This window comes from Arvicanthis niloticus, chromosome 12, assembly GCF_011762505.2.
Source record: "Arvicanthis niloticus isolate mArvNil1 chromosome 12, mArvNil1.pat.X, whole genome shotgun sequence".
Classification (NCBI taxonomy): domain Eukaryota; kingdom Metazoa; phylum Chordata; class Mammalia; order Rodentia; family Muridae; genus Arvicanthis; species Arvicanthis niloticus.
This window is the reverse complement of record NC_047669.1, coordinates 34,416,091-34,439,272: the sequence shown is the minus strand read 5'-3', so window position 1 is coordinate 34,439,272 and position 23,182 is coordinate 34,416,091. Positions and strand designations below refer to the sequence as shown.

General features: G+C 33.5%; 1 protein-coding gene across 4 annotated transcripts in view; it reads left to right on the top strand.

Annotated features, from left to right (window-relative positions):
• Dzip3 (DAZ interacting zinc finger protein 3) overlaps positions 1–23,182 on the top strand; it is a 59,668-nt gene that overhangs the window by 16,305 nt on the left and 20,181 nt on the right. For 2 of the 4 annotated variants that reach the window (XM_034514804.2, XM_034514805.2), the window contains exons 6-19: positions 30–110; positions 1,260–1,384; positions 4,915–5,029; positions 8,004–8,123; positions 9,543–9,644; positions 10,802–10,894; positions 11,613–11,665; positions 13,638–13,714; positions 15,306–15,923; positions 17,449–17,481; positions 18,935–19,104; positions 19,812–19,859; positions 21,985–22,010; positions 22,676–22,841. In XM_034514804.2, the coding sequence (XP_034370695.1) occupies positions 30–110; positions 1,260–1,384; positions 4,915–5,029; positions 8,004–8,123; positions 9,543–9,644; positions 10,802–10,894; positions 11,613–11,665; positions 13,638–13,714; positions 15,306–15,923; positions 17,449–17,481; positions 18,935–19,104; positions 19,812–19,859; positions 21,985–22,010; positions 22,676–22,841 (1,827 nt within the window). The remainder of the gene's footprint in view (positions 1–29; positions 111–1,259; positions 1,385–4,914; positions 5,030–8,003; positions 8,124–9,542; positions 9,645–10,801; positions 10,895–11,612; positions 11,666–13,637; positions 13,715–15,305; positions 15,924–17,448; positions 17,482–18,934; positions 19,105–19,811; positions 19,860–21,984; positions 22,011–22,675; positions 22,842–23,182) is intronic. The other 2 variants (XM_034514806.2, XM_034514807.2) reach the window with 2 other exon arrangements.

Genomic DNA, 23,182 nt, shown 5'->3' with positions numbered 1-23,182 from the left:
ATAAATAACCAATTGACATCTTTTTGTAGGCACAACAAATTAATGTTGGGTATTACTTGACATTACTGTTTTTGTATGGAGTGGCACTCACTGAAAGAGGAAAGAAAGAGGTATGTAGCATGTATTACTTACCTTATAACTCTTTTTGTATACCTTGGTTTCATTGTAGCAATTGATAGTGTTGATTGAAAACTACCAATTCTGGAACTCAAGGTTTCCTATAACTTTTCTATCTTACTCCTATGAATAATTATGTTGAAGATTTATGTTGTTATTAAACATAAAGAATAAATAATATTAGCTTATACTTAAACTTTCTTTTCTAAGACAGTTTTTATCTTTAAATGCTTATTTGTATTCTTAATAACACATATTCTATTTCAAATGAAGCTTAATTTTTTTTTCTAATCTTATTCTAGTGAAATACAAATTTTACTTCAACATTTTTTGTTCGTTAGTTTTTTTGGCTTTTTATGACAGGGTTTTTCTGAGTAACCTTGGCTTTCCTGGAACTCTCTCTGTAGAGCAGTCTGGCAGTATCCGCCTGCCTCTGCCTCCCTAGTGTTGGGATTAAAGACACGCATCAACAACAGTGCTGGGCTCAGTTTGTTATTTTGTCAAATTAAAGTGAAACCAGATGACTAGAATCTGGAAATTAACTAAAGATCTTACTGTTTTAATTTTTTATTGTCTTATTTAAATTTTTGTAGCCTTGATACTTTTTTAACACACACATAAACACATGCACACGTGCTCACAAACACACCCAAAACTGAAGCATCTTAGAATTGATTCTAGTCTTAAGTTACAAGTCTATATTGTGTTTTACCCCTAAGAAGAAACTATACCTATAATCAGTGAGTTGCCTATTTCCTCTTTGAAAAACTAGGAAGATTATGCAGTGATCAGATATTTTTAAAAATATGATAATTACATTCTTATAATTGTCAGACATGTTTCTCTTTGGTTGACAATTTTTTGTGATTTTCTATCCCCAAATTGTTACACTTTCTGTTGAAATGGTTAAAAATCTAGAGTTAAAGATTTAGTGTTTTTGAATGATATTAAATACTTAGTACCTCATCTTTATAGTCATTTTTAGAGATGTTAAGATTCCAGATATTAATACATGACCATATAACTGGATCATCATTCTTTTCTTAATGTGTCCTAAATTTTCTAGTTTGGGAATTAATATCTATTTTAAAGGAAAAAAATAAAACTAGTTTTCACACAGCCAACCCCATTTTCCACTATAGGACTGCATAGAAGCTGAAAATAAATTTCTGGTGATGAAGATGGTGATCCAAGAAAGTGAGATGTGTGAAAACTTTATGTGTTTAGTTTATTTTGGACGTGGTTTACTTCGATGTGCTCAGAAGAGGTAAGCATTGTGTTTATAGGTATATCTTTACATATACCTTTCAATACTGTAAAGTAGGAATCAGCTTTGCACAGAATACAATTGATCATAACATTTGTGGTCTTGTGGTGTTCCTTTCCTTTTTCTAATTTCTGGTGGTTAATCATGCACTTGGAAATATTAAGTATGGACCTTAACAGGCCTTGGCAGTGTGAAGCAGCCCAGCATTGACATTAGTAATATGGGCTTTAGAATCTGACAAACTTGGATTCAAATATATTTTTTTATCATTTACCATAAGAAACAGTTTTGCTAAGCCTAATTTTCTAATATCTAAACTGGAACAAAAATTAGTATCTATATCACAAAAAATATACATAAAATATTTATAGGGCAAATCATAGTGCCTGGTGCACAAAACAGTAATACAGTACGTAACAAATGATGATTGTAGTTACTGACATTCTCACCACTGAGATTTTTAAGTATAAATGGCCTGAATTGGAAGATAGTTGAACATGGTTGCACATACCTTTAGTGCCAGTAGTACAGAGGCAGAGGTAGTGGGATCATGAGATCATGGTCAGCCTCAACCATAAAGTCAGACTTTTTCCTAAGAACTTAAAGACAAATGAAAACAAGCAATCTGAAAGGTCCAAGTTGTGGCTGTGAGAATCCTGAATGTTACATATTTTAGGAAGGTAAAATTATACAGCATATCCTATGGAAAGTCTCCGTTCACTTCCTCTGTGAATATTTATAGCTTTTGTAGCATCAGTCATTCATTATATTTCTCTTAAGCATCTATTATAGTCCAAGGATTTTTGTGCTGGATCCCAGGAATATAATAATTTGCAAAGTAAGACAGTTGTCCTCAGAACTAAAAGTATTGTGAAGGATATAGATTTTAATATAAAAATTATTGAAAAATACTCAATGAAAAATAAAACATGCTGAAGAGCCATAGAGGAAAGTACAGTGAATAATCAAAGGTTTTTATTGGTATTCCAAATCAGTTTAGAAAATTAACAAATGTCTGAGGATGAAATTGTGGGCTGGGATATAAAAGGCTACTGTGAAAGGATTGCAGCTGGGAAGAATCCCTGCATGACTAAAATCACCATATAGAAGGTAGTTTTTATTCCATTTAGGGTCTAGTTCCTATCCTCTAGTATGAATCTTGTACTAGGGAATCAGGAACTTCTCACTTCCTGTTCACTGGGTTTAGTTAGAATGACATCCTTCCTCAGTGTACCAGGGTCAGTATGATGTTTTGTGGAATGTAAAGATAAAAACAGGAAGGATTGTTTTCTGACACTGTCAGATAGTTAACATAACCCAAATCAACACAATGATGTATGTTGTTACCTTCCCTCAGAAAGGCAAACTACTTTTTCTTCTGCCTTGATTAGAGTTGAAAAGAATCTATTCTCTATATCATTAGCACTAAAAAGCCATTTAATGTCAAAATCATTACTTTTTATTTTTAAGTTGTTTTTCTGAATTTCAACAATGAATCAAGTGCGATTTGTCTTTGTAAATGGTAGGTTACAGAGATTTGTGTTATAGTAATGACTCTCTAGATTACATAAATCAAGTTGTCAAAAATAATATTTTATACAACTAATCTTGGAATAAATTAGAAATAAACAAAAATAGATGTCGGTGAATAAGAGAAGTAGTAGATTGTAAAAGCTTGAGTAGAAGGAACGAGACTGTGGTCCTTCCCTGAACTCTAGAGGATATCGAGAACTGAGCTTCTCCAAGTCATTGATGCCCTTTGTATTTCCTACAGCATTCATCAGTGTCTCTTCCAGGAGCATTGCCTAGTGATTGGCATGTCCTACCCAACTCCAGGAACACACGTACCTGGGGCAGCAAGGGAATAAAAAAGACAAACACATGGACATAAACTGGGATCAGGAGGTTTGGGTTCCTACTTAGAGAAAGCACAGTTCCCTGGAAGTTCAGCACATTTATTATATAGAGTTGAACACATAGGCAGGATTATTACATAGAGCTGAACAAGGAGGCAGGGTCATTACATTTAGATAATCAGTAACAGAGTTTATAACTGGATCAAGGAGAAGGTTTACCTAATGTAACTAAGAACAGTCTCTGGAGGGGAGCAGTCTTTAAAGCTATAAATATCCAGAGGCAAAAAGTTTTGTTGTATATTTTCTGTACACGATTGTCAGAACTCACACTTGGTCCTCTAAGGAAGGCTTTGCCATCCTTCTGAACCTGTGTCTGTGGGATCTTTGACAGGGCTGTGACCACATTCCCTCAGGAATTCCCTCACTCCGGGCTTTAGTCCCTCCCTGTGAGTGATGGGTTTTACATAGCAGCCGTGCTTTGTACCTCTTCTATTGCTGACCATAATTGTATCCAATTTTGGAAGCATGTTAGGATTGGCTACAAGTGTCCCTGTGCGAATAGTGAATGGTGATGTCTCTGTGAGTTGTCTATATCATTGTCCTTTCCTCATCTAGTCTTGTATGTGCACCTTCGTTTCACAGCCTTAGGATTTACTCCCACGTTTCTTCTTTCATGTCAGTCATAGTGTGCATTTTCTAGGTGAATATGGTTTTCTTCTTTTTCCTAAACTTAGGCTTTGTTTTCTGTCTTGAGCCATTATGCCTGACCCTAGATATCCTGGGCCCAGGGGCAGTAAGTGGAGAGAGTGAACGATCCGAAGAAGGTGGTCATCTTCTTTTGGGATGTGAATCTCTAATGACAATTTTTCATGATCTCTAAGAGAGGCCATTGTCCTCTGGCAAGGAATAAAATATCCTTCCTTGTCAAATTGCGATTTCTGAGCACATTCATAAACGTAGCCTCATTTCAGATCTCTGTCTACTTATCAGAACCCTGATTTTAGCAAGTAGTCCCATTGAGGCTGGGCCTGAGGTTCGATTACAATTGTTTTACTTTTTAATCATAAAATTCTGGCCTTACGTTTGGCATAATATGCTGTTAGAATGCTTTAAATTTACCATAGCATACTACCCTTCTAGCTTTTACTACTACTACTATTACTACTGAGTACTACAACTTAGGGCTGTCCTGAGTTGATAATAGCCTGCCAGGGCTGTGCATTTGTTCTCACTTACAGTTTGTCCTATCTTATAATTAAATTTGGCCCTTATTTTCAGCACAGATTGAGTATAGGAGATGAGAATCAATTTAAATGCTGCCTTAGAGGCCTTATGGCTTTCAAAGTGCATGCTAAATTAAGAGCTGGCTGACCTATACCTGTCATTCTCTTTCTTCAAGGCCTCCAAGACAGTTAACAAAAGCCAGCCAACTCTACAACCCCTTTAATTACCATGGTCCCCATACTGTTCAAGCTTGAGCTACTACATAACCTAGTGCCTCCCCTTCTACCTGTATTTCATCCCAGTCTACCACAGGTGAGAGTCCTAGTATTTGTATTTCTACAGCATGCCAGAGGTTATCACCACCTTCCTTGGGTTTCTTGTTTCCTCATTCATAAACTGTATAGTACCAAATTCTAGTTCAAACTAACCTCTCTTTAAACTTCCTTGCAGATATAATGGAGCCCTACTAGAATTTTACAAAAGCTTACAAGAAATAGGAGATACAGATGATAATTGGTATGAAGTAGATCCTACAGATGATGAAGATTTACCTACAACCTTCAAAGTAAGAATTTAAAAATAGTTGGCCACCTGTGACTAATGAGAATCATCTTTAGCAAGTAACCTTAAAATCAAGTATCTAATATTAATCTAAAGAAAGTACATTCCTTTATTGGCAATTAGTTATTTGTGTAAGAAAACCTTATTTTCATAACCTGGTGCAGAGTGTGAGTACACTCAGACAAATAGAAGAAACACTATCATCATTTTCAATTCCTAAGAAGACTTAGCTGAACAAGATGAATACTTGCCTTTTTTAACCAACATGTAATAGTGAGCTTGTTTTTAAATTATATTTGGCATTATTTTATTTTTTAACTTAATTTACAAAATACAAAATACTTTGCTTAGAATACTTACCCTTTTATTTAAAAAATTATTTTTTTATTCCAATGGAGAAACCATTTTTGTCTTGATTTCTATATATATGTGCATATACATGCTAATAATTCCCTGTATATTTATTAAAATTGATATAATGGCGCATGCATTTATGTTTAAATTTGAAATGCATATTTAATGTTAAGTAGCTAGGCATCCTACACTGAGCTTTATTTGTGTTTGCTAGTATCTTGTTTTAATATACTTAGTAATTTATTATTATATATATATAGTTTAACCTAAACTCAGTTTTTCATTCTTATATAAAATGATCTTTGTATATTTCTCATACCATTTCATTAGAATAACATTAAATGGTAATCAAGAAGCCAGCACTTACAGGCTTACAAAGTTGGTATATAGTTCTATTCTTCCTCTTAGAACAGTTGGACAAGTGTTTATTCATTAAAAAATATGAGAGCTTCTATTTCCACAAACCTTCTGAGTATTGTTACTTTTCAGGCAGTTTTTGTTCAAAACCATGAGTTCTGTTGTTCATGTTTCTCTTGGTAGATGTTCCAAGAGCAATTCTTTTCCTTAACTTTTACTTTAAACCTTTCTGAATAATTACATTTTAGCTGGCTTTAAAGCTAAAGAAAGAGGCATATTACATAGAAGTTCAGAGTCAGCTAGCCATTATCGATTGTCAGAACTGAAAGGACAAATTTTATAAACGTTCAATCACAATGGAAAAGCCTTTCGAGTAATCAGTAGACTCTGCTGATGACTTTGTGCCATTGTCAACATCAGTAGAACTTTTAACTGACTTATTAAATAATAATTTTGTTTATTTTTGTAATTTTAAACTTTGTTTGTATCTAAACCATTTTCAGTTTTTTTAAATTTTTACTGTTTTTCTCCTTTCAAATATTTTCCTTATATACAAACTTTTCAGTAAAATTTTGTTTTACGCAAAGACTTTAATAGAAGCAATTTATTGAAGAATTTAAAATGTAAAAATTCACTTTTTCCTTCATTGTATGTAACTGTAATTCCTGGTCTCTAGCCACCCCTCCCCAGCCCCACACCCGCTTATCTACACAAAACTATACTAGTATTTGAGTGTGTGTGTGTGTGTGTGTGTGTGTGTGTGTGTGTGGCCATTTCAGTATAACAGGTGCAGGACCAGAGAGCTCCTTTATGTATATAACATCTCCTTAAAACTCACATATACGTCCACCTGTGCACACATGCACACAGTTCTCCCATCTTGCCTGGCTTTTATTAAATTGGCCTCACTCTTTATTTTTCTTTCATCTTTCTTTGTGTAAAAGTTTATATATATTAGAACTGAAGTTTTACCTATTCTAGGTTTTCTCCCATTTTTGAATGGTGTAACTTTTTTGAGATCTTTCAGTTGTCAAAATCATGTGTTTTGTGAACTTTATTTATGTATTATCTACAAATAGAATTGTACGTTGAAATTAATTTTTCTTTATTAAAAATTTCTACTGGATCCAGGAGAGATGGTACAGTGATTAAGAGCACTGGTTCTTCACGTAGAAGATCCAGATTCAATTCCCAGAACCAACACGGCAGTTCAGAACTGTCTGTAACTCCAGTCCCAGGGGATCCAGTGTCCACTTCTGTCTTCCATGGACACTGCCAACACATGGTGTACAGATAGACAGACATACGTATCAGCCAGACATCTGGACACATTAATAATTTTTTACTGTTATTTTCTGTCCTTTAATTTCATTTAAAAGAAATCTGATATTATTTTAATTTTTAACCTTTTACATATAACCTATTTTACTTTTTTATTTACTAAGAATTTTTCAAGATAAAGTATCAGTTTTTAATTTCTTAGGTGCTTATTGCCTATACTCTTTAAGTATTGGACTATTTCACTAATATTACTGCTTTTATAATGGTTTTTGTTATTGTTTTTGTTACTGTTATATCTTCAGTTGTATTACTGCTGCTCATTAAATAACCTTTAAAGGTTATTTATATAAAGTATAGTATATATACTCTTGGTATATTACTAATAGTACCATTTGATATCTTACAAGATTGTCTCTCTAAAAAGCATTAAGGCCCTTAATCTAACTCAGATAAGATAATGTTCTTTGCTTACATTTTGTTACTTAGAAATGAAAAATTGTATTCCAGGCAGTACTTGACATTGTAGAAATATTTCTGTATGATACTTCTGCCTACTATATCATTGTCATATTACACTACTCTAATGGTTCCACTGTCAATGTATCTTGCTTAGCTCCATTTTTAATTGAGATAGATAGATAGATAGATAGATAGATAGACAGACAGACAGACAAATATACACACAAATACATACAGTTCTTTGTAGGAATATACTGTGAGTTAAAATAATTAAAAGAAATATAGCTTCAAATATACCTGTGCCTACTTTTTCCCTGTAAGGAATCTATTCTTTTCAATTTACAGCTTTTCTATTTATATACTTTGACAAGGGTAAAATACGTCTCGTTACTATTTATACAGAAACACACACACACACCGTATGTATAATGGGATCTCTATATATGTGACTTAAAGTAAATTTTGGTTGTATTACTGACTTAATTTATTATAGCTATTTAATAAGAATGTGCATTTTTAAATTCTAGGATAGTCTCGATAATTTTATCAAAACAACTGAAAATAACATAGTGAAAGAGACCATTTGCAGTTATCTTGACTGTGAGCGTTCTTGTGAAGCTGACATTTTAAAGAACACCAACTATAAGGTAACATAATTATTAACCATTTTATTATTGATATTATTCACAACCAATTATTCATTTTAAATTTTATAAAATTAAACAGTTAAAATGGTTTTATTATTATTATATCAAAATACTACATAGTGTGTAGTATGTGGCTTTGTGGCAGCACTCTACTGTACTGAGGTAAGTGTAGGCTCTTGGAGCTTGTCCCAGTACTGGGGGAAAAAAAAGAACAGTGTTTACTTTAATTATAATGATAATATAGTTAAGAAATAAATTGTTTCTGAGAATATCCATTCACAATCAATATTAATTATACTCTGAGTCAGTAGAATAGGTTGGTTTTATAATATTCATCTGCCTCTGAAGTTATGACTGTTTGCCCTTTATTCATACAGTAAAATAATCTATTATCTATATTTTGACCAGTTGTGGATTTCTGAAATAATCTGTTAGAAAGAAAAGCTTCTCTGATGAGGACTGAGAGCTACACTGTCTGTGGGAATAAGGATAAAAATTTAAGACTACAATTAGGTATTATATTGGTCATACAGTTAGAAAATGGCAATGGTTAGTTCTTCTTTGGATAAAGAAGAAAGGAGGTGGAAAGTTCGTAGGAACCTGAAGCTCAGAACTCTTGCTGCTCCATAGTGTCCCGTAGACTTGAAGGGCAAAAGCCGTCCTTGAGATCTTAATGTATGCTTGCCTAAACACAACTGGCATAATGAACAACAGTTGATCTGCCAGTGCAAATGGAAAATTCCACATAGTCCCACCCTAAGATGAAGAGCTACTTGTAGTCAATGCCTGCTGAAAAAGGAAGGATTAGTTTCCAAACTCTAGCATAGATTTCCAGTCCTAAGGAGTTAGCCCAGGGAACAAGCATAAACTTGCAGCACTGAATGGAGCCAGTAGCTTGTATATACAGGTGTGTGTGTGTGTGTGTGTGTGTGTGTGTGTGTGTGTGTGCGCGCGCACACACAAGTACATATGTATGTATAGTAATAAGTAAAAGATAAATTTGGGAAAGAGGAGGGGGTCAAGACTAATGTAGATGCAATGCTTATGTATGAAGTCCTCAAAAACTAAGATTATAATTTCTACTTTATAACGAGAAATGGTAGAAATTGAGAATAGTGACATATATACTAAGAAGTGGGAAATTTTCAGGGCTCATGTCACTAAGTAAATGATTGCTCTCATTGTGAGTCTTTGGTCGAGGAAAAAAGGTAGGACCGTGAGCAGTTTTGGCCTTGTGATCTTAGTTTTCTAACTTTAGTAATTCTGGAATATCAGAAGTTCATTTGGTTTCTCTGGGCTTTTCTAGGAAATTTTGAATGTTGTGTAAAATGGAATTATAAAAAGAATATTCTATAAATTAACAAATAAGAAAAGTTATTTCTTTGTTTATCTGAACTTTATTTCTATTTTCCCCCAAAGGGATTTTTTCAGCTAATGTGCAGTAAAAGTTGTTGTGTTTACTTCCATAAAATTTGTTGGAAAAAGTTCAAGAACTTAAAGTATCCAGGAGAAAGTGATCAGGTATTGCACTGTCTTCCTCCATAAAGCTGCCACTCCACCACACATCTCTGCCTTCTTCCCTGTTGCTCTGTGCTCTTCTTCCCACTCACTCGCCTCCCATTCAGTCCCCTTCTTTCACTCTCAGTTCTCCAGTGATTAACCTCTTGTCACCATCAGTTTATGCATAAGTTTTATGTTAAAGATTGAAAATAAGAAAATTTAGTGTTCAGATATGGAATTACTTCTATTTAGTTATGATAGTCATGATAAATTGAGTGCTTACCACTAACATTAAAGAGAGATTCAGAGCCCTATTCTTTATTATTCATTTTGTGGTCATTTGCTTTATAACTTCTACAAATTTTATCTTATGAAAACAAGGAAAAACCCTTAAGCCATTATGATACAATAAAAAACACTGGGTATGGGGTGGAGGATCTGGAATCAAGTCTAGCTTGAGCTACTTGCTAGTTTTGTTACATTAGACTGGTAACTTGCTATGATTAATATTTCTAAGCTGTAAAATGATAGTAAAGTGTACATATTGTACATATTTCATAGGGTTTGTATATGGAAAGAAAAGACAAGACAATTAAACTGGTATGTCACACATTAAAAGTAAAACATAAGGCATTGCAACTCCTTTTAAATAATAGATAAATACTTTTTAGATTATGTGGTTCATGGAGCAATTGATATTCTTCAGTATTTAAGAGAGAAGTATAGGAAATAGAAGTAAGTTACCCAGAGGAAATCACAGGATCAGAACCAGACAACTCCCTGTTTTTATTCTTCCCCTTTCTCTAGAATCCTTACCTAGCTTATTAAAATTCAGTACTTTCTGTGCTCAGTCAGTACATGTTGCTTTAAGTTTCTTTGAACAGTTGCCATGTACACTTGCACTTGTAACATGGCTCCTTAAAGAGTTTGAAGTCTACATAATTAAAGTGTTGTAACATAAATACACATTGATATAAAATGATCTGAGCAGCCTGTCTATAACTGATTGTTGCAACGTACACACACACTGATAATAAATGCTCTGAGCAGCCGGTCTGGAACTGGTTGTTCCCATCTTTCAGTTTGTCATTTGACATTATCTGCTTCATTTTTTCAGTGGCTCAGATTTGTATAGTACTGATTTTCTATATTTATTGTTTTTCTATGAACAATTTTAGAGTTTTAGTGGGCAAAAATGTTTGAAAGAAGGATGTCCAGGTGACATGGTCAGGATGCTACAATGTGATGTGCCTGGAATTGTCAAAATTTTGGTGAGTTTTTTTCTTGCCTGCGTTCTATGTAGAAAATGTAAGAATATAAACAGATAAATACACCATCAGTGAACTACAGTTGAGTAATGTATTATAGACCAAGAAAGATAAAGTGTGATAATTTAACTGCTTTTTTTGCCATCTTAAATTAAAAATAACTTGAGCCATTTTGAATCTTATTTTTTCTCTTTTGATGGCCCTGGAGTTAAATCAAGGGCCTTGTGCATGTTCAGAGTGCACCCTACTGCTGAGCTGTATCTCCAGACCTGGAACCTATTTAGTCTTTAAATGACTTCCTAATGCCTGTTGCATATCTTAAATAAAAAAAGTTAAATAAATATGTTAAATAAAACATAGTATTCATTTTAGTTTTAAGTAATAGAATATCTCAAATTTTTAGTTTAAGGTAAATCAAATAAAATTAAGACAATAAATGAATCTTACTTCTATTATTTACCATGCTGTTTATTGACTTATGCTTTCATATTTTAACATTGGCATTCAAGTCATACGAATTATGTAAAATTGGCTGCTCTTAATGATTTTAGTTTGTTATTTGAGTGGCATTTTATATTGCATAGATTTTAATTGTGTCATTTGTTTTATACTCTATGTGGTTTTATTCTAATTATCTTTTTGTAAATGTGGAAGCTACGAACTTAAAAAATTTTGAAAATTGAACTATTTTAGGACTTTTCTTTTTCTTCATCACTTACAGTTTGAAGTGGTGAGAAAGGATGAATATATAACCATTGAAAACTTAGGAGCAAGGTAAGCTTGAAATAAAACTTTCTGTTCATTTTTTTTCTGAGCATGAATGTGTTGCTCACAGGCTGAGCTGTGTGAGTTGCTGCTCTTGTGCTCTCCCAGTTTTACAGCACCATTTTATTTGTTAAGAGTATGAAGAACTATTCCAGGGAGTTGTCATTTGCTCCTCTCTAGTCCTGCCCCTGTGGACATTTACATTTAAAAGTAAACAGGAAAACCCTATGGTTACCACTAACGATAAAACTAATGATTTCCTGAATATAAACATGTTTTTCCTAAAATAACATAAGTTTACTGTTACAATATAAAAACTTATTTTTCAAAGCCATGTAGGCTTCAAAGCTTGATCTTTCTGTTTCTTGGGTGAGAAAAACATGTTGCTGAATAATACTGATATATATGTTAAGCATGACATTTATAGAGGCTGAGAATATTGCTGTTGAAATTAGAAGCTGTAATATAAAATGATCTTCTAACTCATCCCTTCTCCTTTTCTTACACACCCGCACTCGCGTACACACACACACACACTCCATATTAAATTGATTTTTGGTGTAGGTGACAGATACAGATCTAGTTTCATTCATGTAGGTGTCAAGTTTTCCTTTTGTTGTTGTTGTTTTTTAAGATTTACTTTTGTTTTTATTTTTAAATTATATGTATATATTACTGTCTGTATAGGTGTTTATATGTCTGAGTGCATCTGTACAGAGTTTAGAACAGGTGTTGAATCCCCTTGAGCTGGAGATAGATGTGTTTGTGAACCTAGTTTTTTCTTTACCATGTTTTTGAACGTTTGCCATTAATCCAGTGGGTACAGCTACCATGGTTTATTTGTTGTTTTTATGCTGTATTTCATTAATCTATATGTCTGTTTTGTCAGTACCATGTTTTTTCTTCTTTGACTATTTAGTGTAATTAGAAACCAGGTATTGCTAAATCCTCAACATTCTTCTTTCTGCTTAGAATTGTTTTGTCTATTATAGGGTCTTCTTTATTTCTACGTGAGTTCTATGATTCTTTTCTCAAGTTCTGTAAAGAATATTAAAGGGTTTTTGTAGGTATTGTATTGAACCTGTAGGATGCTTTCCATAATATGGCCATTCTAAAACAGCTTCTTAACAAGTCTGTCCTTATCCTTGCTTTTTTCTAAAGCCTGTTGTTTATTTAACTGTCGCTAGAACTTTTTTAATGGTGAAAATGCAAACAAATAATTTCTGTGTTTGACAGTATTTCAGAGACTTCGCATTGCTCTTAACAGCCTTAGGTCTTGTTGACCTTACTATATCTTCTGCCATCTCTGCTTTGACTGCATATAATGAGCTTTTAGCATCTTGATTGTGTCATCTTAAGTAATGTCTGGGATTTACCTGGAGGCAGACTGGTTTCACCCTCAGAGCTAGCACTGATACTGTTTACTTTTGCCTTGTTAATGAATGTGGGGTTTCTCATAATTCCTTTAATGCACCTCAAAACATTTGATGTTTATTAGAAGATAAGCAGTTGACAGTCATCTCAGTGAGGGCAAGAATGTGATCTTGCTTACTAGTTTGTACACATTATGCAAAGTATTGCCTGAAACATCAGAGCATGGTATCTTTTCTTGACTTGCTTTACTTTGAAAAAGTTGTGTGTTGTTTGTACTTTGTCCTTATCTCTTTATTTTTAAGCCATTTTGCTAGATGCTAAAAGCATATCATTTATGCAACCCTGTATATAAAATCCCCATTATCCCTTACAATCCTACATCAAGTCTCTTTTTCTTCCATTAGTAACATTTCACTTATTTTGTATCCATTCATTTCAACTTGTATATCTCATTGAAAGTTGATTTTATTTTTGTGGATGACATAGATTATGTTTTTGCTTCTAATTTGTTAATCTGAAAGTAAAGGAAAATCCACTGTTGCTTATTCTAAAATTTTGGACTAACTCTGGTACTTTTTCAGTATAACATTTTTTTTTCCACTTGCAGTTACAAGAATTTGATGTCTCTGGAATTAACTGACACTGATATTAGACCGAAATTCAATTTAAAACCAAACACAAAAGGTATTACTTTATTTTTATGACTCCTGCTGAAAATATTATTAACTATTTTTTTTTTTTTTTGCTGTCTCTGTAAAATATCATTCTGTTAGCAGTTGTGCAATTATTTCTGGTTACCCTTTACAAGTTTCAGGATTATATCACCGAACAGTGCTTACTGCATACTAGAACTCATAGCCAAAAAAAAATCAGCAAGTATATGGCGCTCATATTATTTTGGCACTGGATAGACATGATAACTCTGGAACATGCTTGTGAATATACAGTAGGATTTACCTCAGGAGACTTTTCATTTAGCCCTTCTCCTCGTTACATTCTCTCTTAAGAGAGCAAGTACGAAAGCAATCTAAAATGCAAGGAATGAACATTTTGGATCTTGGAGCCAGGCAGTCTAAATGCACATGCCAGCTCTTAGGAGTGTCCAAGGAAGGAGTCTGTTCAGCATTGGAGACCATATAGGCCCCTGGTTTCATGGAAGACAACTTTGATCAGCACTTTTTACTAGGGAGACTGGATGACGCTACTGCTAACCTGCTCTATATTTGACAGTTTAGAGAAGCCCTTATGAGACATTTACTATTAAATTATGTGTTCACAGTGTATATCAATTATATTAAGCAAAATTATTAATTTAAAAGTTTCTTTAAAAAGAAACCATGAAGAATAAAATAATATTTTTTATAATAAACATATTGTTTACTACTCATTCAAGAACTAAATTTTATCATAGTCTGACTTCCCACTAATTTCAGCCCAATTTCCTCTTGAAGTACTAATAAACTAGAAAATACTAAATAGTTTAGTCTGCTGTCTCATTCCATTTCATTGTTGAAATACAAATGTAATTATTCAGTTTATTAGATAAGTGTTTCTTATATTCTATCATCTGATGATTTAAAAAATCAAACAAATAAACAAAACTGCAGATGTCCATTCAGTGGGTATGTTTGCAATGGTACCCAAACTTCTGCAGGACTCAAAGCCTCAAGTAGGTGCCAGTCTTTCTGGTCTGCTGACCACAGCTCCTTAGATAACTACATAGGCTAGTATATATCTGAACCTTCTAATATGATAGACAGTAGTGATATGTACTTTAACATGAAATAACCTTTAAAGCTTAGGTGTTGCTCACTCAGACAGCAATACTCAATGAGTGCTAGACCATGCATGCACCACTTTCACACGCAAAGTTCTGTATGGAATGATTTTGTAGAAAATATAAATAGAATCATTTATGTAGATTATAATATACCTAAAAAATTACTATTTCTGACTAATTCCAGGATTTCTAGAACTACTTTGCCATTATGTTGCCAATGTTAATTTACTTGGATAAAATCACAGATGGTTGAAAGCCTCTGGGTTAGGAGAATCTGCAGTTCCTTCTGCTTGGGAGCATGCTCTTTTTGTCTAGAGTTTTTGATAGCTAGCCAGAGAACAGCATGCTTGTTGAGCACTGACTATGGTGAATTTCTACTGTCCTTCATTCCTTGAAACAGTTCCTGCCCTATAGGAGCTTAGGGTGCAGTGTGAGAGACCACATAGAAAAAGAGCATTAATGTGGACTTTTTGACTTCTCCAAATTCATTTTCAGATGAAGTGCCTATCTTCAAACTTGATTATAATTATTTCTATCATCTGCTTCATATAATAATTATTTCTGGTACTGACATTGTCCGGCAAATATTTGATGAGGCTATGCCACCCACTCTTTTGAAAAAAGAGCTGCTTATACACAAGAATGTGCTGGAACCCTACTACAATCATCTCTGGACCAATCACCCTTTGGGCGGATCATGGCATCTGCTTTATCCCCCAAACAAGGAGCTACCACAGTCCAAACAGTTTGACTTATGCCTCTTATTAGCGCTCATTAAACATCTGAATGTATTCCCTGCACCCAGGAAAGGCTGGGATATGGAGCCACCATCTTCTGATCTCTCTAAGTCTGCAGATATTCTGAGGCTCTGCAAGTACAGAGATATCCTTCTCAGTGAGATTCTGATGAATGGTCTCACTGAGTTACAGTTCAATTCAATTTGGAAAAAAGTTTCTGATATTCTTCTGCGCCTTGGAATGAAACAAGATGATATTGACAAAGTCAAGGAGAATCCCATTGAGAATATCTCCCTTGATTATCATCAGCTGTCCATTTATCTAGGCATACCAGTACCAGAAATCATCCAGAGGATGTTATCCTGCTATCAACAAGGTACTAAATAATTACTTACATTAGCCAGCAAACCATTTTTGAGTGTCTGTTCTGTGTTTAGGGATTCTTTGTTTTCCTATTTAGGGTTTTAGAGCCCTTTTTCAGTATGAGAAGACACTAAATTTTATGATGTTAGATATTAGAAAGGAATCCTTAAGGTATAATTTGGAAGCCTTAAACAATACATTTAATCAAATGTTTTGGTAACAATATATGTAACCAAAATGTTTTATATCTATAATGCATGTGGATATGTGTGCATGTGTTTGTATGTGTGTATATATATATATTTGTACATATATATATACATATACACACACATACATATACACGCATACATTTGGGGAAAAGGCTTTGAGCACTAATTAAGTCCAGACCATTTCAAGCAATTTTCACTTAAAGAGCTTATGTTAAATACTTTTAATAGTGCCTTTCATGGTACCTTTTTATCTCTTAATCACTAAAATTTCAGTTTTTATTTACAGATCCAACAACATCCATTATCGCCACTATGTCTGTGTGAAGATTTTTTTTTTCTCTTTCAGCTTTACTATTTAATCTGTAGGACCTAATACAGCCTGTTACATTTGCATATTGCAGATGCTCAGTAGACTGACAGGCAAGGACAGGAATGGAGTTGTGATCAGGGTAATCTGTATGGCTTGAAAGAATCAAACCTTCAGTGGAAACTCGCTGTACATTTCATGAACATTTCTTCATAGTCTTAGACTAATATTAAATAAGAATTGCTGCTCAGTTTAAAGTTCTTATTGAAGTGACTATGGGTGGACAGCCTCAACTGATGCATCTACAAAACAACTCCTGCACGTAAAGCTCAGGGAACATTCCAGAAGAGGGGACAGGAAGATTGTAAGTGCCAATGGACCAGGAAAACTACTGGGAGATTGTGTTTTATAGGAATGGCAGAGAAGTTTCACTAACAATATAACTACTTAATCAAGAACTGAAGAAGTCCATCGCCAATAGACATGCTGACATGGAAAGGAAAAATCTCATGGAACCCCCACCTCTAGATTTAAAAACTATATATATACATAACGAACGGCTAAGAGTGAGAGAAATAATGTCCTCAGAAATAAGTTCCCTAATTGTTTATCTGGTACGAAGTGGTCAGCTCTGAAATCTCATACAAGTTACACTAAATGGGTTAAGCAGGCTTTGTTTATATGTATACATATGTGACCTTAACTAAAGAAAGAGGTGATTTTAAGGAGAGAGGGGGAGTTTGGCATAGGAAGGAATACAGGGAAGGGGCCATGATGGAACTATTTTACTTTAAAAAAATAAAGTATTTGTTGCTGCTCCATGGGTTTATAGCTGTTATATGATAGACTAGATTATACCTTATCTAAACTGCATTAGTCAGGAGTGCTGGTTCTTTTCTAGATAATTGTGGAATACACTAATGCTCCTTAAAGGTTTTCTGCTGTCTTAATTATGATCAGATATTTGATCGTTGTGCTTGCAATTACATTTCTAATTATTTTTTTTCTGTTTGCCATAGGAATTACTCTACAGTCAATAACAGGCAGTCAGCGTAAGTTTATTTAAACTCAAAATGCATACTTCTCCTTTTAACTCAGAATCCCTAAGGCATAAATATGTTGTTGACATGTGTTTAGATAAACTATATCATAAGCTATACATTAACGAGAAGCTTAGAAAATCATATGATCAACTTACTGTTGGGCAGCTAAATCTAGTATATATGCTTTACTTTGATTTGATTTTAGTGCTTACCCAAGGATGGTGTTCCAGAGTTTCATACTTCAACAGACAAAACTGCAGTCTGTTTACTCTGCCTGCTTAGCTGTGCTGTTCTGTATGACTTTAGTGTATGCATAACCCATTTTCTATAGCTCTGCATTCAGGGGACTCTGGTGAACTGCTGTTTTTCGTGTCCTCTTTCTTTTTCTTTTTTTTTCTTTAAACCTGTTTTGGTGTTTGTTTTTATTGTTGTTGTTGTTCTTATAAAGTGTTGCCCAAATATGTTCAAGCAACTTTCCTGTGTTAGCTTTCCAACTATGTAGATATCTGTGACTGCAACACATGACTCCCTTCCTGGTGTAGTAATTCCCATGTAGAGACTTTAAACAGTAAAGTTTGGGGGATGATCAGATGCTCACTGAATAAGAATACTCGCTGTTCTTGCAACGGACCCCACTTCAATTTCTATCACCCGTATCAGGCTATCACAACTACCTCTACAGCTAGCTCCGAGAAAAGCCGTTCTCTTGCTGCCTCCATGGGCACACACACACAGATGCAAGCATGGAAGCATGCACACACACAAATCTTAAATAAATATAAACTAAAAATACAATTACAATCTAAAATTATTTTTTAGACAACAGTACCATGGGTTTGCTTGAGGTTAAATGTTGGGTCATCTCTGGAAATTTTAAGGCTGAGTCTTTGAGACAATGAAAAAGCGCAAAGATTCAAACAAAATTAATGCAGTTACTAATTTTATGAAAGGGAAATGCAAAATGATCTAGATTTTCCTTGCTTTATGTTTCATATTTTTATTCTATAAAATAATGTTAGTTGTACTTCTGATAAGGTCAACAGCAAAATTTAATACCTTAGTACTTAGATTGTACTTACATTCTAAAGTACCTAAAACTTGGAATCTATATAAATATCAATGAGATATTATATCATTTTGTCTTATACTAATTGGTTCCAGGCTCATTGGTGCCTGTGATTTTTGGGTAAGAATTGCAATTTTCATGTGTCAATGGGAAGTGTTTGTATTTTGTTCCCATTTAGTGCAATTTTAGAAATCAGAAGACAGCTTGCTGGAGTTGGTTCCCTCCCTCTACCATGTGGATTCTGGGAATCAGGCTCAGGTCTTTAGGCTTGAAGGCAAAAGCCTTTACCCATAGCACTAGCTTGCCAACCTAGCAAATATTTTTATAATTATAATAAAAGGCTAAACTTTTTCGAACTTTGCCGCTAAATTATGAATTTTTCTCTTTGTTACTTAGGTATAGACATAGAGGAGTTACAGAATGACGAAGAAGACTTGAGTCCACCTGTGATGGAATACAATATAGATGTGAAATCAAACACTGAAATACAGTTAGCAGAATTAAATAAAGATGTAGCCTCGATACCTAGTGAATCTTCAACAGAATCTGTTAAAGATCTTCAGGAGGTATAAGGTTTAATATTTGACCGTGAAGAACTTATTCTGCACTTTCCGGTGTTACATGCACTACACTCAAGCATTGAAGCAGTAGTGTTCACATAGAGTTTGCATTGAAGTGACTCTTTCCACATGACTTCTCCTCATTACCATAGCTTCTCCTTCAGTAATTATTTTGCCAAAAGTCAAGCACTGTGTTAGCTTTTGGAGTATATTAGTCCCAACCAATGGAAGTGCATTTGGGAAGGCAAGAATGGAGATGTAGGACAAGTAGAAGAGAGAAAAACTAAGAATAATGAAATACTTCAATTTCTCTAACTCGGAAGTAAAGTTTAATAAATCAGGATGAAATCTGAGTGCTAAGCAGATAAGTAGCTACCATACAGATACTGACTTACTCAGGCTGAAGCTTTTAAGTTATAGGTATAGTTATATTGTTGCTCTTTAAAACATATATTTCTCCTGTGTTTTTGTTTTGGCTTTTGTATGTGTTTTTTTCTATGTTCTTTTTCAAGGGTAGAACATTGATGTTACATTAACTCTGATACTTTTTCCATAAAAAAAGTAGAAAAAATACAATCCAGAAAAATACACAAAAATCTAGAAAAATAAGTATTAGAAGAAAAAGATAGTAGTAGTTAGACGAAACATTGCATAAAATCCATTGTATGGTTTGAATAACATATTAAATGATTGCCTTATTTTTTGTCTTCTAGGTCAAAAGTAAAACAAAGAAAAAGAAAAGAAGTAAGAGTAATAAGAAGGTAAGACCCTGCATTGGAGTATGGTGCTCATATTTTTTTCAGTGTAAACTTTGTGATTAAAAAAAAAGTGTAGGTTTTCTAATCTAGAGTGTATTCAAAGTTTTGATGCTTCTGTGTATCAAAACTGACTGTAGTTTCTCTAACTACAGTCTTCTGATTTGCTACTAGTCATTGGAACATATATAAACATTTTAGTTAATGAAGATTAATTTGTAAAATACTACGATTAAGAATAAAACAATTTATATTTTACTCCGCCAAGTAAAATATCAGTGACATGGTTATATTATAACATTTCTCAATAGTTTTGAAAATTAAATAAAATTATGAGTATTTTTATTACTATTTCCTATTTAGTAAGGTGGTAGAACAGCATTCATTAATGATGTACATTTTATAAAACAATACTAAGTCTCAAGCTTATACCCCATAAGCTAGCATTTATTTAATGAATGTTTCTTAACATTCTGGTTTTTGTAGTTGAGTTTTATTAAAGAAATTAAGATACTTTTTGAAAATGACGACTTTATTAAGATGACATTTAGTCATTAGAAAACAGATTTGTTATATTTTATGTTTATTAAGTTTTAAACAGTTTACAAATGCTAATACCAAAAAATTCCTATTGTATGTATTTTATGTTTGTGTACTCACTGTTCTTATAAGTGCAAATAGTTGTCCTTGGTAGTCTATACAGCCAGCCCCGAATAGCCATCAGAGTAATGTTCTAACCAAGAATTCTCATAAAGATGGTTGGCACATGAAAGTTTGCTTGTGTTATGCAAAATGATGACAAGGCCTCTGTGAGAAGCTGTATCCTCCTTTCTTTGTTGTTTTGCTTTTGTAACATAAGGACATAGCAATATAACAACAGCCGTAAACATGGCTGTCGGGACTGTCTGGAAGAAAACTGTCAAATTTTGTGTGCCAAATATAGAGACATTAAGTATGTTTAGAGATGGGATTTTTTTTATATTCTCTTTCTTTAATTTAATTAAATTAAATTAAATTTAATTTAATTAGTTTGTAAAATACTACGATTAAGAATAAAACAATTTATATTTTACTCCACCAAGTAAAATATCAGTGACATGGTTATAACATTTCTCAATAGTTTTGAAAATTAAATAAAATTATGAGTATTTTTATTACTATTTCCTATTTAGTAAGGTGGTAGAACAGCATTCATTAACATTTTATAAAACAATACTAAGTCTCAAGCTTATACCCCATAAGCTAGCACTTAAGTATGTTTAGAGATGGGATTTTTTTTATATTCTCTTTCTTTGTTAAGTAATTATATTTAGCTTATAATTTATCTTGAGTAAGGGGCTGAAGTGCATTGACATCAAGTTCTCAAGGGAAGAGCTATAGAGGACTTTGAGAAATGATCAACGATACTAGATACATTCAGTATGAACGGTCTTTTCATAGCAAGTATTCAACTCAAGTGAACCAGGGTGGAAATCAGTATTTCTATTTGTAAAAGAAAATTGTTTTTACAAAGATGAGAAATCAAATTTGTATGTACAACCTAATACCCGTAAAGAAAACTCAGACTCAGAGATAGTAGAAGTCAATACTCCTAGTTATTCATACTTCTAATTTGGGTTGTATTCATGCAGATTGAGTGTCATCTAATGGGTTCTATTTGATATGTTGCTGCTTTAGTTGATTTTAGTAAACAGAAAACATAAGGATTTTAATTTCCCTCCAGTTGTGGTCTCCTCTGCATGTCTAGTCTTCACATGTCAGGCTGATTTCTTTTTTCTTGTTCTTTTTCAAAAATCCCTTTATTTAGTGTAGAAATAGTGGGTATTACAGACACTCTGTCCCCAGGTTTCCTAATAGTTACAAACTGAAATCCAGTATTCACCTCTATTATCTCAATCTGTGATTTTCAGAATTATAAAATAAATTTAATGAGACACAAACACTATTTTAAAAGAGAAACAGAATCAGTAGGAATTTTAAAAACCACATTCTATGCATAGATTGTACTTTAAAGAAGTCACATTTGAGTTTTATAGTTAACTGAAGATATACAAGTACATATAGCATCATGATACAAAATTGAGCTGAGGTAGTTGATACAGATACTAATTCTTGTGATGCTGCTTTTTAGGATAAGGATTCAGAAGATGAGCAACTGTAAGTATGTAAATTTTAAGTTTTTCATAAGGTATGTCTTGTCAATAATACATAAGTTTCTTTTGAGAAACTTCTAAGGGAAAAATAGTTCTTTGTCTTAATAAAGTGATATTTCTGTAGATCAGATCATTATTAACTGAGGAAGAAAAGAATGTCTTATGATGTTTTTCTTTAAGGATCCTTAGTAGTCATCTAACATTAAGTCCTTCACTCAGAGACTGACTTAAATGCTTACTAATAGTTACACCTGTACATTTAGACTAAAGCATAACTTCAAAGGATAGATCATTATTATCACCAGGACAGACATATGTACACATTTATTTGGTTAGGGTAAATTATGAAGTGTGATGATAATATAATATTAAAGCTGTTTGAACACTTAGGATCTGTAGCTATAATTTGAAAAATAAACCCTTTGATCTCATAATTCTTTAAAACATTGCAATGCACAGTTAAATGGCCCTGAGCAATTCCTTTGTCAGATATGTTGATATTCATTGGTAATGTTCAAAAGAAAAGTGTGAGCACTGTCCAGACTTTGACCACGGACCCTTCTAATGCAGTGTCTCATGAGGCAGAATAATGCTAATTTGAGAAGCAGTAGCTTATGCGAAAAGCACTATGCCATTGAGAAAGGACTTATTATCGTGTTCCCACTATAGCTCATATATGGTAGAAAAGGACGACCAGCTGGAGACAGAACAAGTAGACGTGAACACACTCAGTACATACATGAAAACTGATACAAGTGATGCACAAGAAGATTCTGCAGCTGAGGACAAGTTTTGTAGCCTGGACGAACTGCATATTCTAGATATGGTAGAGCAGGTGAGCACTGGAGAGGGCTTAGCCCTATCTGCTTTCTTATAGAAAAAAATTGTTAACTTTGTTTTCTCCAGATTCTTTGAGCAGTATTTTTGAAAAGCCTAGTTTTGAAAAGTATGTTTTGAAAAGCCTAGCAGTTTATGCTGTCGTGATAAGAAAAGCAACAACAATTTAAAAAAAAAATGGGGATTAAAATATAATTGAGACTATTGAGACTACATACTTCACATTTAAGTGCGCCTCTTGTAAAAGGTTTCCGAAGAGTGTGAAAGAGCAGAGAGAGGAGATGACAACACACTAAAAACTAGCACAATCCCACTGATATGTCATGAAAATACATGTTA